Consider the following 15,440-nt stretch of genomic DNA (forward strand, 5'->3'; position numbering starts at 1 on the left):
GAGTTCTAATGTCGGCTGTACAGATTAGATCCATCAATGTTGGAGAGCTGTAACCACAGACTGAACACGTGCAACATGGCGTGAAGTCAGCATAAAAGAAGACCGTGCAGTAGTTTTGTGTTCAGGACAGCGAACCACCGTACAAACAGCTGAAATCAATTCGCCCAGTCCTCGAGGAGTTCTAATGTCGGCTGTACAGATTATATCCATCAATGTTGGAGAGCTGTAACCACAGACTTAACCCGTGCAACATGGCGTGAAGTCAGCATAAAAGAAGACCGTGCAGTAGTTTTGTGTTCAGGACAGCGAACCACCGTACAAACAGCTGAAATCAATTCGCCCAGTCCTCGAGGAGTTCTAATGTCGGCTGTACAGATTAGATCCATCAATGTTGGAAAGCTGTAACCACAGACTGAACCCGTGCAACATGGCGTGAAGTCAGCATAAAAGAAGAAGTAGTTTTGTGTTCAGGACAGCGAACCATCGTACAAACAAACCATGGTTCAATATGCTGACTGTTCAAGGTTGCAGTTGTGTAAAATGTGACCAAAAAACTAATTATAGAATTTCGCGGTTATATTTCTAAAGTTTTCGTCCATGCTGGAACGGAGGATTGACTCTCCAGAGACACGTACCTCTAGTTTAGTGTTGATTGGTATAGAAAAGCCAGACTATTGGCAATTTCACTCAGATGGTGTCTGAGGTTGTCGTAAATATCATACAAAAAAAACAGGCATACTCTGCAATTAACATAGGTTTGTAGATGTTGTTCGGCGCATTCGGTCATACTGTAGCTATAACAGGTCGGCCTATGTATAAATGAGTCGGCGCCAGGTGAATATCATAAGCATTGACAGCATAATTAAGCAAATAGAAGCGAAAAGAGTCCGTTGTACGATTCCGTTGTTCGCGAAAAGGTGAGCGTATCCTGCCCCGCCGGGGGCACCAGAAGAGCATAGACATCACGTTTGCCAAATTTGGAAATGTCCTCTACACAATGCTTTTACTACCATAACTGCCAAAAGACTCACACCGTCACGATGGTACGATGATAACCTCCTACAATGTAACCACCTGATCCCCAGCAGTCGACAAACAAGGAGCTTTAATACCAACATAGTCTTGTTCGAATTCTCTCTCTCTCTCTCTCTCTCTCTCTCTCTCTCTCTCTCTCTCTCTCTCTCTCTCTCTCTCTCTCTCTGCAAGCCACGATGTCTACATTTCTCACTTTTGAGGTACAATCGAGCATGATCTTTCTACCAAGATTCCAAAGAGCGTCATACGACTCTTGTTCAGAAGTTGTTTGATCAAGGTTACATCATGAAGACCTCAGTAAAACTTTCAAAACGTTTTATTGTAGACATGTGGAGGACATTTCCAGATTTGACGCATCAGTGACAAACATGTTGTCCGATGCAATTCCCTATTTTGACTTGTACCATATCTTCCCGTGTCTTTTTCAGGTGAACAATTGATTTGCCTTTGCATGTGTTTGTGACGGGTTAAACCGGTGGGGCAGGACACGGTCACCTTACCGCGAACACCCAGTATCATTACTATTTGATGGTGATGCATTAACACAGGCTCGTGATACAGTCGGAATCGTACAATCGACTGCTTTATGCAGAGATTTCTATTGGATATGGAAAATGTTTTGTCGCTTCATTTATGAATATGGAAAGGGTTTTGTCGCTTGTATTTAAAGAAATTAACAGCGCAATCAAACAGAGAACACCATTAGAAATCTTAAGTCATCTTTGCAATAACCAGTAAGGCAATTTCGGCATAGTGCAACATAGCTTTGTTTTCTTGCAACACAGGGCCGCCCTTCGCCTTATACCCTCCATTCCCAACCCATGGCAACAGCTGCGTGTTGCTGAAGGACTACCGGTGCGCTTATAAATATGCATGTGCTTTTGCTCGTGTTGAACTCTTGTCAATCGAATTCGCCCCAGGGGTATTTTCGAAACCAATGTGGGAAATGAGCGACAGCTTTAAGCACGAGGCCCAGGAAGTGCAGCCACAGGGAGTGTAGATAACAGTTAATCCGTACCACCGAGGATGGGTTAAAGCAACTTAGAGCCACATTTTACAATGATGGGTTCAAAGAACATGAAGAAGGCACATGTTAACATTATATGTGAAGAAAATGTTGTCAGTATCTCGGTCGCACTGGCATCCAGCGTGCATATCGAATCAAATGAAGTGGGCAAAACATGAACCCCAGTATTGAGTCCATTTCATCAAACGAATCCATCGGTGTATTATACATGTATGCTTGGCCATACAATATTTCCCGAGATGTGGTATTTACCCTCATTAGATGAAACATGGATCATTGATGGCAAATAATGTATATTATCACAATTCTGCTTTATCCACGTCTGGTCCTCACCTCTGAAAACAAATCGCTAGACGACAAGGTCAGCCATATATGTATGTTCACAAGACTTGGAGCTATCGTGTGGACTACGTAAGTAAATGTTTTAGCGCTCATGTATTATTGCTGGTAGTGGCATAAGAAACTGCTCGACTAAATCTTCATCGGGTTCCCATTTAGGTGGGGGACCTCTTATGTCTTTCAGGTCAAATGCAATCTGTTTCGACAGATTATCGACCTATACAATTAGTCGTTAATTAGTTAAAGGAGTCGGATAGGCCGGGGGCTGTATTCCCTTGACATGGCATTCCGCAAAACATCGTATTTCTGTCGTTTAATGTTTTATAGGGGTAGGTCGGGTAACCTAGTGGTTAAAGCGTTCGCTCGTCACGCCGAAGACCCGGGTTCGATTCCCGACATGGGTACTATGTGTGAAGCCCATTTCTTGTGTCCCCCGCCGTGATATTGCTGGAATATTGCTAAAAGCGGCGTAAAACCATACCCACTCACTAATGTTTTATATGTTTCAAGACAGACAGTAAGTTAATTTCAGTAATGTTTTTTTTATCTATAATGTACATAACAAAAAGGGACCTTCTTATCAGTTCCAAACTCTCTTCCTCGACACACCGCACCAGCACAGCTGGAACAGCAATAGTCAGGAAACTACAGACGGTTTCTAGAATGCTATCATATCCAGGGCGTGAATCATCATGGTTTATATTAGTAAGTAGGATATTTGTATCGGGTTGATTAACACTTCGGACACGAATTTACTTTATTTAGTATATGAAATACTTTTCCTAGAGCCATATCCTATTTGCAGCTTTGAAATTGCAGTGGCACGATATCATGTGAACCCCGCCAATCAACTCCCCAGCAGATAAGAGATCCTGAGGGGCCTGATACAAAATAATCCCAGTCCTTCTACAAGTCCACATATAGATGATAGTGATTAAATTCGCCTAATAATATCAATTATTGGTAGAAAGGGCATCATTCAAAATTATTGCCTGATATTTGATACGTTTTGTGTCCTTTTACAGTTAGCAGAAACTCGATTCTGTGAAGGCGGTGATATTCTTTTCCTCTGTCCAAGAATCAAATGGGGATTTCGGGGGAAAATAGATCCACACTTGAGCTGATTAATGAGGATGAGTGGCTGCAATTTGTGACCTGGTTGATCGTGTGTCATGACACCCCGTCATCACACAACTAAATTTACACACACTTTAAATCGACGTTGTAGTTACTGCTTGCTTCCTGTATTCAGACACCCGATATGCAGCCAGTTACAGCATCTCAGCCACCAGTATGACACACATTTCCGACCTGATTGGTGACGTAATCCACATCTTAGTTTGTAGGTAATCTGGCATCAAGTCGAATAACCACTCCCTGCTAATACAGATGCCAGATTATGTCACCCAGAGTCTTACTCGGCCGAAACTGCGTGTCATACTACTGGCTGAGAGGTTGTAACTTGTGATTCATGCGCTAGCTTAGGGACAGGACATTTCATATTCTAGGGGCGGGTCTGGCGCTGTGGGTGTTCTGCTGTAAGGCTGAAATATTCATAAGTGAAAAGCTGTATGATACGTGTGTGATGAACAGAACTGAGTCGATGGAACTTGTAACCTTCTCTAGAAGCAGAACTGGTCTCAGTTACAGAAAAGCATCGATATATTCAAAACCTAAATAGTATTGATTTTGGATCTTGGAATTTAACACAAGAATACACATTTTGAAACATAACCCTTCAATAGGCAGCTGGGATGGTTTTGTGTAATTTATTTATAGTTTTATTACCAATAAGGATGACATTAATTCAACCAAAAGTGCGTAATTAAATCAATGAACGATAACTTTTCTCGTCTTTCATTTGAATAGAGGGGGCATGGGTTGCCGAGTCGTCTAAGGCGCCGCGATTCGCTGTGCAGAGTCGCGTCACTTAGGCACGCCTGAAACCTATGATTGTGGGTTCGAATCCCGTTTCGCCCCGATTATGTTTCTAGGTTTGTCAGCACCATACCCGTGCTCGTGGGTTTCACCGAAGTGGTAAACGTCTGAGACCTGCATCACTTCGGCCTTTCCTCCCACATTAAGCTGACACGCCGTGATATGACTGGAATATTGTTAAAAGCGGCGTTAAACCAAACTCATTCACTCACTCACTCATTTGAATAGCTACGAGAAGTACGTCAGAGATATTTGAATAGCTACTAGTTTAGAGTGGGTCAAGGCAACGTCAGAGGTATCAGAATTGCTGCTAGTTTAACGTGGGTCAAGGAAGTACGTCAGAAGTATGTCAATAGCTGCTTGTTTAGACTGGGTCAAGGCAACGTCAGAGGTATTTGAATAGTATAGGGTGTGTCAAGGAGGTACGTCAGAAGTATTTCAATAGCTACTAGTTAAGAGTGTGTCAAGACAATGTCAGAAGTGTTCGCTTTTGCATCCCTGTCACGTAGAAACTAAGAGATCAAAACTGGAAACGAAGAATACAGTTTGCCAGTGGTTATAATACAGAAGAGGAAAATGTTATGTCTGAAGAAATTGTGGGTGGCGACATTCTCTCTGGTAAATGTACAGGTGTATCCTTCAGTTTGTAGGAATAGTTCACAGCTTCTACAACAAGGGGAACATATAAAACGGCATCTCCAGAGAATAACCGCTCTCAAACTGAAAAGTATGTGAATGGTTCACGATATGTCACTGATGACACCAAGTGTTCCCGTAAAGGGTAACAAGTCCTGTCCTACCGGTAGCACCCTCCACTCACACAATTTGCAACAAAAGGTAGGTGTTTGTTTGTTCTCTAACGCCGCACAGCAGTGCTCGCGAGGACTGTAAACAAACCGACAGTCAAGTGAGGTGAGGTGAGATGAAATTGGGTTTAACGTCGCGTCCTAGATTATTACACTTATAGGGCGACGTGCATGCACGTGTGTGTGTGACTGCTTGTACTACTATAGTGCTAGCTCACTGAGATACCATGCCGCAGTTTAACATGAATACCCCACTCAGACACAGTACACTGACTCCGAGGCGACCAGTCCTTATTTTAGCCCCTTAATGCCGAGTGCCAGACAGGGTAACAACAAGTACCATATTTTAACGTCTTTGGGTATGACGCGGCCGGGGATCGAACTCCGGACCTTCCGCTCTCCGGGCGGACGCTCTACCACTAGACCACGGAGGCGGTCCGACAGTCAAGCGACACAATAGCGCATTTACTGATTTTGTTGAAACTAAATGCAATTTTAAATTTGTCAGCAGATCATTTTAATTACATGAGATAAAAATAATTAAATCGCCAACGGAAAGAAAACATGAAAAGCCCAACGATTAAAAACTGTTGAAGTCATATCAGAAAATTCGTTCAGATAAATAACTGAATGTCGAAGAAAAGCCATATGGATCATTATCAAAGTGGAGCACGTGCGAACTCAACAATAATCAACTTTACTCAACAATAATGTTGAAATACCGCGCGATTTAGTAAATATATAAAGTCAACGTCTGAGAATAAACAGACTCCGACAAAACAGATTTTATTGGGATTGAAAGGCAATATAGTATGGGTTTGTTGCCTGACACTGGTACTCCTACCGGCGGCATGAAAACAAACCAGACAATCAAGTGATGGACCAGAAAATCCAATCCCATGACTCATTTTCTGATTTTATCGAAACTGAAAACGACACGTTAATGAAACATCGCATTGAAATTCCCAAAATATGAACTTATACAAAGTTGCGCAGAAGGCATACCGTAAAAGGGTGGATATACACAATTTCATAGTGCCTGTTTCCATTCTACGTACAGTAGCAACGCCCGGGGCTGTATTGTTGAGCTGGCTTGTTACAGGATACCATAAGCATTGGATGTATTACTGTCGATAAGGTGATCATATTCCTGGTATATATCCACATAACAATATTAATTTAAATCAGTCCTTGAATATACAAGAGTTTTCTCATAGAAACAATAGATATTGACTCGTCTCAGCTGAAAGATGCCTCTCATGAAGACTGCATATTCCGAACCTGCTGGCAATACAGAATGAGCTCGAATCTTCAGAATAGCATGTACACAAGCAGTATCATCCAAGGTGCGATGTACATATCATGGACATAAGATTTTTTTACACACCGTAAATGAGACATATGAATGGATGTTATCAAGTTTAATTGTTATAAAATAAATAGAATAATCTTTCACCCCAACTCTGATCACAGTCTAACCCGTATGTACCAGTACACATTTCTACATATACTTCTGACAAGAAGTTAAAGAACCCGATTCTGACATATGGTTCCAGTTAATCTTTTCTGCCATGAAACAAAGGATAAGTCACACCCAGGTACCATCCGGGTTCTGTTGTTTTCGTATTTCTATAACAAATCACTCACCCAGAAGCACAATTTATCCTTGGTAGGGACAGTACGCGTGTCCTGCAAGCGCCCTCTGGTGCAACAAGCGATTAGTCACTCCTGTGTTCACCCAGGACAGATGGCTGCTGTCACCTGATGGTCGGTGAGACACGCGTTGCCTGTGGTCACGTTTGTCAGAGACTTCAAATGCGCAATATAATAAATATAATATCGAGAAAAGACATAATTATAGATACAAGTACAAACAGGCTGTTATCAGTGACCATTTAATTAGTTTTCCACGCTCACATCCGTGACGGATATCGAAGGGCAAGCTGTGGCGGATGTAGATGTGATTTATTTACAATCACTAAACATATTTAAATATTTTGGCCATTGTATAAAACTCAATGTGCCTGACAACAATATCCGAACACAGACTGTGACAGAACATACGGCGTGTGGCTTTGTATTTGTCTGTTTGTTGTTAAACGCTGCATTTAACAATATTCCAGCTGTATGACGGCGGTCTGTAAGCAAACAATCCAGTTATTGACATCATGAGCATCGATGACATGCATCAACCAATTCAGAGAGCCTGACAATCCGACCCCGTAGTCGCCTCTTACGACATGTATAGATTTCTGAAGACCAATTCTAAGCCGGAATCTTCACGGGACATGTTTCTTTGTGAACTATAGTCATGTAACACTTATCAATTATTACTTCAGTAAAACCTACAAAACTGTTTCATAAGCATAAGTTAATGAATGACTGTTGAACAGTGATGCTGTCACGTGAAATGTGATGTTTTACATGTACCGGTTTATTTTGTCAACTGGATAGGTTAGGTTATCATTGAATCAACGTGTCGGGAACCATGACCAAAATAAGTAGGATAACGAACATTGCAAAAGTCATAAGAGTGCATTTCAAAACTGTGTACTGATACAGTAAACTTGGTTTGTTTTATTTGCGTGTCTTACTCGTGTAATGATCCGCTGATAGTTGGTTTGAATCCCACATTCACTCCCATATGTTTAGTGCGTCAGCAGGAAATCAGTTCTCGTGGTTTTCGCCTTCGTTGTCAATGTCTGCAATCTGCTCTAACATGGGATACTGTTGAGCAGACACATTTCAGGTCTCTGAAATTGGCGCTAATGCGGAATCAAACTGTTATTACTTCTTGTGAACTTCTTTGAGAGGCATTTAGAAGTTGGAGTGCTAAGTAAGGATAAGATATATGGATGAACAACTTTATTACACAACAAGCTTCTCCACCCCTTGTGTAACTACATCTGAATCTACTCTGCTGTATGAACACTGCCTCCTACCTGTATAGATATACTTGTCAACCATACTCTGTTCATCACTTGCTTGATAACGGCATTAGAACCTACACCGAAATGTCGCTCCTAGTTCTAATAAAGAACATGTTCATCCATATTCCTTACCCTTACTTCTTGTGAACTGTGGGGAGGTCCACATATGAAGGCGCTACTATAAAACGCCGATATTCCGATAGGGTTTGCGCTTAAATTGCTAGATTAAGAAATTAACAATAAAACGAATCATGATGTAATGGAGAATCTCACCCTCGTGTCTATTGATATATATGAGTTTCAACTTTTTATAAATTCTTGTTTAGGATAATGACTTTTGGCAATGAACAACAAAATGGCAATCAAACTGGGTATTAAATATAAGTGATCCACAGGGAACTAATTATGCAGTCTAGACCAGATGGAACAAGGTCGTTAAGTGTGACCTTTCCCCGCTAACCCTATTAACTAGTGGTGTAATTAGTCCAGTGCTTGCCACATGGTCAATGTTATAGCCTACGAACAGGAAGATGGTGACAAGCATACGGCGACGTCGACTCCGGGTTCCTGCTGTGACGTCGTGGTCATCGACATCTAACATATGAAAGTGCATAGGTTGTCCCTTCCAGTGATAGAATTCGGTGATGGCTGGCTCTTGGACAAAGCCATTATGTTGCACACCCTTGGGGTAAACTTTCTGTAAAGACTCCTTGATGTGGAGGTTATAAAAGAATTATAAGAAAACGATTATTAGAAAGAAAACGAGCGTTGGCTTATCAAGCATAAAGTTTCTATTTCGATTCCCAATTCAATTTGCGTATATTGCTCCCAGACGTTGTGTCCACCCCTATAATATGTCGAAACATTATTATTACCAAACGCGTGCATTCCGTTTGCCGCGGAACTCCTGCATAGTAAACACGTCTGATGTGTTAAGAAGTTCTTGGGTTTTTTTACCAATCAACAAGTTCTTTGAATCTATACTGCTCTTTTTAATGCCATAGTTCAGCATTGTGAATTATAACATTGGAACCGAATACACTAGTTTCACTAGTTCACTTACTCTTTGAGCAGAGATCACCGGAGAAATCGACTGTGTAAATCAAGTTTTACGGACCACAACGGGCTTGAAATTTGGCACGTTTCTATGGCCGACTGTGAAGTTATATTTTCTGCGTCACAATGAGTGATGTAACGTCCTGATGTTGACGCGCGGTGTAGACCTAAACCTTGCGGGGCTTGTCTTATTTACTTTTGTGGTGCCTACTTCATGTTGGCGACGCTACACACTTCCAATGTTCTATTTGCGAGTGAAGTATAACGATGTTAACAAACAATATTTGGGCTTAAACACCACTACACTTTCATGTTTCATGTCTAGAATCTATGTTTCGTTAATTCAGCTCCGACAACCCACTGAAAACATTGGAGCCAACCCTTGTCGCTTCTCTTAATATCCTTGCTAACACCAAAGAGTTCGCTTTTAATTTTATCATATGAAATTGGAAACAAAGTCGAAACGTAAGGTTTCAAATTTAGAGCAAATAAATCTACTGGTAACCTAGCTCTACATTAAAAACACAGTAGGTCTATCTCCTAATTGGCTTTCGCGGTACTACACCAAAAAGAACATACAAAATACAGCGTGTCAAGTTTGCTCCAACAACACAACATAACGAGAATTATGAAACGTTTGAAACGAAAACAACAAACGACACAGTGACTGTTAACATCTGGTTGAAACTACCCAGTGTTTCAGAACATATCATTACATGATGAAGATCTTCTGAACGTGACTGTCAACTCATGCAAATGATTGGAGCACATATCCCATATGGTTAGTTGTTGGTTCCAGACGTGAGTAACAATGTGTTCCTGCGCAGGCCATCCCGACCACGGTATATCACTCATGAGAAGCTAACATCATTAACAATAACAACTGAAAGGAAGTTCAGAGCGTCAGTGCTTAATTACAGTGAGCTCACTAGAGTGGAAACTGACCTACGCAGAGGCGATTATCTACGTGACTGTAGACGCTTCCAAACATGACCTGATGTACTTGCTTGTGAAGTACTAGTAACTAGACAGACAGTAGTTAATGAAATCCCGTCTGTAACATCTCGTGTGGGACGTGTACAAATTGGTGCCCCGATGGTTGGCCGGGGATGGGGACTGGCGCTTCCCCCGGGACATGTTGTTTCGTCTGAGGCAGATGGCGTGTCGGTCGAGTGTAAAATGTCCACTTTACACATTCAGAAAATATAGTCAAAGACAACCATAATTGTAGAGAGCTTACACGTTGAATATACTGACAGATCAATGTGCAATAAAAACATCGTGTACAATAAACGAAGTTTGTGTTCTAAAACACAAAGTGCAAAATCTAAATTAAATGTAATTTCAAGCTGGTAATGCAATATTCTAATATCATCGTGCCATAATTGCTTCGACACATGTCACAACAGCGTTGTCAGAGCGACAGGTATGACAATCACGAACCGTGACCGTTCAATTATTGTATACAATCATCTCCAGTGCACAGCGTAAATGTCGTTCGATACAGACGCAGAAACTGAAACGAAGCATACTTTATCATGAAAGTACCAGACATACAGCTATTGGTGGTAAGGTGAATGGGGTCTAACGTCGCGTCCAAGTTTATTGCACTAACATAGCGTGCGTGTGTGCGTGCGTGCGTGCGTGTGTGTGCGTGTGTACGTGTGTGTGCGTGTCTGTTTGTACTAGTCCGGACTTATGCCGATTTATTGTGCTAGCTCACTGAGATACCATGCCGCAGTTTAACATGAATACCCGACTCAAACACAGTATACTGACTCCGAGCCGACCAGTCCTTGTTTCAGCCCCTTAATGCCGAGCGCCAGACAGGGTAACAACAAGTACCATCTTTTAACGTCTTTTGGTATGACGCAGCCGGATTGAACCCCGGATCTTCCGCCCTCCGGGCGGATGCTCTACCACTAGACCACGGAGGCGGTTACAGCTATTGACGTGAGTCTGATTTGACCGCCAGAGGTATCGAATCTACGTTAGACCATGATCTTGCTGATGACTGCATTATCGCTTAAGAAAATATTTATTTAGAAGCATTTCTTTCGCAAACCCGCCCGATTGACAAGTTTAAATTCTGCACTTGCTTCTTTAACATTTCTTAATAACCTATTGCGGTTCCTACATTATTTACAGAATGTGTGGCAATATATTTTACGGGGAAATACTTCTAAATTGTACTGTAAAATTGAGTCACATCAATAAGGCTCGACGTTAGGTTTTTACCCTATCGTAGAGTAAACATAGTCACAATGATTCGACTTTCCTTCCGTGCAACATTATGACGGTATAATAGTTGTATGTATGTGCCCTTTTTATGTTTTATTGAAGTGGTTCAGGTATTATTGTTATAATTGTGGGTTGAGTACATTTAACAAACACATGAGCAGATTAAATCAGACCTCCATCAATCCCTGAATTCGCCCTTCCAGCCGTCTGAAAGTACCAGGTTCAACCGATACCAAATGACTTATCATTTCCTCTATAACCAAAGAAATCGAGATTGTTTTTGTCAGTGTGTCAGGGTAAAATGGAAATAAACCAAGTGTGTTTTCAGATTAGAGGTTTCGAACATAGATTCGGTACCTGTAATCTTCAATGTGTTTTCAGTTTAGAGGTTTCGAACATAGATTCGATACCTGTAATCTTTCAAGTTCGAAACCTCAGTTTCGGTTCGATAGAAATTTAAAGGTCTCGAATCTACTTTCAAAATCTCTGAAGTGAAAACACAGTAGATTAATCTCTTAACTTATGAATAAAATATGAATAGTGAACATATTGCCTTTGCCAGATAATGTGCATTGTCAACGCCATACTGTTTGATTATTTTGCAACTACTGCCACCCTACGTCATCTTAGCAATGTTATTTGATAATGACTGGAGAAGTGACCGTGCAATGCTATTCTTCTATGAGAAATGCCATCATCTAACAATGAAAAGAAATCTTTGCATACTGGTGTTGCTAATTAAACCTTTTTTGTGAATGATCACACTATAGATGCCAAAAAAGTAACATTAAATATTATCGAGGAAGAATATACATGAATGTTTTACTACCTGACTTAAGACATCTAATATACATATGGTATATCGTCATCACAAAGGCCAGCCATCTAAAAATTCTAGTTCTAGAGTGATTGTGTTAATAATGACCTGTTGCCAAAATATACATTTAATAGTGCGACCTATGTCGACGGTCAGAGTGTATCTTGTATGGATGACACTCTCCAGCTGAAGTATGTGATGGTGGTGTGGGCATTGTTGTTAACTTGATTTATTGGTATTTCTTCTTTTGAGAGCAACTAGTTTCACTAATAACCATTTGTCAGTGTCATCCATCGTCACCGTGATCTTTACACACAGAAAATAACAGGCTATGTACGTTCTCATAGTTCTTCGGCGAGTGATGATTTTCACTTGTAACAAATCAGGTGCCAGCAGGCTAGCAAGTGACCGGCTAGAAGAGAAGGCTAGAAGGTGTCCGTGGTAAGGCTAGCAGAGAGGGCTAGAAGGTGACCGTGGTAAGGCTAGCAGAGAGGGATAGAAGGTGCCCGTGGTAAGGCTAGCAGAGAGGGCTAGAAGGTGCCCGTGGTAAGGCTAGCAGAGAGGGATAGAAGGTGTCCGTGGTAAGGCTAGCAGAGAGGGATAGAAGGTGCCTGTGGTAAGGCTAGCAGAGAGGGCTAGAGGGTGACCGTGGTAAGGCTAGCAGAGAGGGATAGAAGGTGCCCGTGGTAAGGCTAGCAGAGAGGGATAGAAGGTGTCCGTGGTAAGGCTAGCAGAGAGGGCTAGAAGGTGACCGTGGTAAGGCTAGCAGAGAGGGATAGAAGGTGTCCGTGGTAAGGCTAGAAGAGAGGGCTAGAGGGTGCCCGTGGTAAGGCTAGCAGAGAGGGATAGAAGGTGCCCGTGGTAAGGCTAGCAGAGAGGGCTAGAAGGTGACCGTGGTAAGGCTAGCAGAGAGGGATAGAAGGTGCCCGTGGTAAGGCTAGCAGAGAGGGAAAGAAGGTGTCCGTGGTAAGGCTAGCAGAGGATAGAAGGTGTCCGTGGTAAGGCTAGCAGAGAGGGCTAGAAGGTGTCCGTGGTAAGGCTAGCAGAGAGGGCTAGAGGGTGCCCGTGGTAAGGCTAGCAGAGAGGGCTAGAAGGTGACCGTGTTAAGGCTAGCAGAGAGGGCTAGAAGGTGTCCGTGGTAAGGCTAGCAGAGAGGGATAGAAGGTGTCCGTGGTAAGGCTAGCAGAGAGGGCTAGAGGATGCCCGTGGTAAGGCTAGCAGAGAGGGCTAGAGGGTGCCCGTGGTAAGGCTAGCAGAGAGGGATAGAAGGTGCCCGTGGTAAGGCTAGCAGAGAGGGCTAGAGGGTGCCCGTGGTAAGGCTAGCAGAGAGGGCTAGAGGGTGCCCGTGGTAAGGTTAGTAGAGAGGGCTAGAAGGTGTCTGTGGTAAGGCTAGTAGAGAGGGCTAGAAGTTGTCCGTGGTAAGGTTAGCAGAGAGAGCTAGAAGGTGTCCGTTGTAGGGCTAGTAAAGGGGATACTAGGTGTCTGTGGTAAGGCTAGAATTTGGGGGTAGCAGGCGCCAGTGGTAAGGCTAGAAGAATGAGGCTAGCAAGTGCCCGTGGTAAGGCTGGTTGAGGGCGGTAAACGCAGCCATCGGAGTTGATGCTGCCAGAGCAGGTGTCCGTTTTGAGGAAGGTAGAGCGAGGGTACCGGTTGCTAGTGTTGAAGTTGGAAGAGCGAAGCCAGCATATGCCCGTGAAAAGGATTCAAAAGGTTAGACTAACAGGTATCGTGGCTGTGTTCAGGCCGGTAGATTGGGGCGTGCAAGTGGCTGTGTTCAGGCCGGTAGATTGGGGCGTGCAAGTGGCTGTGTTAAGGCCGGTAGATTTGGGCGTGCAGGTGGCTGTGTTAAGGCCGGTAGATTGGGGCGTGCAAGTGGCTGTGTTAAGGCCGGTAGAGGGAGACGTGCAAGTGGCTGTGTTAAGGCCGGTAGATTGGGGCGTACAGGTGGCTGTGTTCGGGCCGGAAGATTGGGGCGTGCAAGTGGCTGTGTTCAGCCCGGGAGAGGGAGACGTGCAAGTGGCTGTGTTAAGGCCGGTAGATTGGGGCGTGCAGGTGGCTGTGTTAAGGCCGGTAGAGGGAGACGTGCAAGTGGCTGTGTTAAGGCCGGTAGATTGGGGCGTGCAGGTGGCTGTGTTCAGCCCGGGAGAGGGAGACTCGCAAGTGAATGTGTTCTGGACGGTAGTGGGAGACCTGCAAGTGGCTGTGTTCAGGTCGGTAGAGGGAGACCTGCAAGTGGCTGTGTTCAGGTCGGTAGAGGGAGACGTGCAAGTGGCTGTGTTCAGGTCGGTAGAGGGAGACGTGCAAGTGGCTGTGTTCAGGTCGGTAGAGGGAGACCTGCAAGTGGCTGTGTTCAGGTCGGTAGAGGGAGACCTGCAAGTGGCTGTGTTCTGGACGGTAGAGGGAGACGTGCAAGTGGCTGTGCTCTGGGCGGTAGTGGGAGACCTGTAAGTGGCTGTGCTCTGGTCGGGAGAGGGAGACGTGCAAGTGGCTATGTTCTGGACGGTAGTGGGAGACGTGCAAGTGGCTGTGCTCTGGTCGGTAGTAGGTGACGTGTAAGTGCCTGTGTTCAGATCAATAGACTAACAGAACGGTTCTACCAATAAAACAGATAAACAGAATACGCCACGTTAAACTTTCCATATTCATATGAAATCTCTGCCAAATGGTGATGATGCTAGGTGTTCTCGAAACGGTGAGCATATCCTTCCCTATCGGTGGCACCCGTCACAAACACATGCAAAGGCAAATCAATTGTTCATCTGACAAAACACGAGACTATATGGTACAAGTTAAAATTGCATCGGACATCTTTTTGTCAATGATGCGTCAAATTTGTAAATGTCCTCCACATGTCTACCATAAAAAATGAAAGCTGTTACTGAGGGCTTGAATGTAGTAACCTTGATTAAACAACTTCTGAGCAAGAGTCGTTCGACAAGCATTGAAGTCTCTGTAGAAAGAGCGTGCTCGATTGTAGTCACAATTTGTAACATGTAAACACAAAAGGCTGAAGCTGCTGGAATATTGTTCGACGGAAAGGGAAAATTGACTACTGGAAAGTTGAAGTCATCCCTCTTGTAATAATAAAACTAATGTGTTAAAGTCTGAAGGTAAATTGTTACTCACCTCATTGTCCGTGCACATTAACGTGCTGGTTTCCAACATTGCTCGTCAGTTTTCCGGTAAATATTGTAGTCAATGCTACCCCCAGTATGCCTTGTCAACAACATGCATGACGCCTATTTCCTTAT

General features: G+C 43.3%; 2 protein-coding genes across 2 annotated transcripts in view; one reads left to right on the top strand and one right to left on the bottom strand.

Moving 5' to 3' along the window:
• LOC139462079 (FMRFamide receptor-like) overlaps positions 1 to 15,389 on the bottom strand; it is a 54,701-nt gene extending 39,312 nt beyond the window's left edge. The window contains exon 1 of the mRNA XM_071243584.1: positions 15,316 to 15,389. The gene's annotated coding sequence lies outside the window, so the exon portion shown is untranslated. The remainder of the gene's footprint in view (positions 1 to 15,315) is intronic.
• On the top strand, positions 13,789 to 14,637 carry LOC139454807 (uncharacterized). Its single transcript, XM_071236436.1, has one exon. The coding sequence runs from the start codon at positions 13,789 to 13,791 to the stop codon at positions 14,635 to 14,637; it is 849 nt and encodes a 282-aa protein (XP_071092537.1).
• Positions 15,390 to 15,440: the final 51 nt, after the last annotated feature.

This window comes from Haliotis cracherodii, unplaced genomic scaffold (genome assembly GCF_022045235.1).
Source record: "Haliotis cracherodii isolate W230 unplaced genomic scaffold, xgHalCrac1.p SCAF_1, whole genome shotgun sequence".
NCBI lineage: Eukaryota > Metazoa > Mollusca > Gastropoda > Lepetellida > Haliotidae > Haliotis > Haliotis cracherodii.

Excerpts from the sequence above, each read along its gene's own strand:
- LOC139454807 (XM_071236436.1), top strand. The coding sequence starts at position 13,789 with ATGCTGCCAGAGCAGGTGTCCGTTTTGAGGAAGGTAGAGCGAGGGTAC.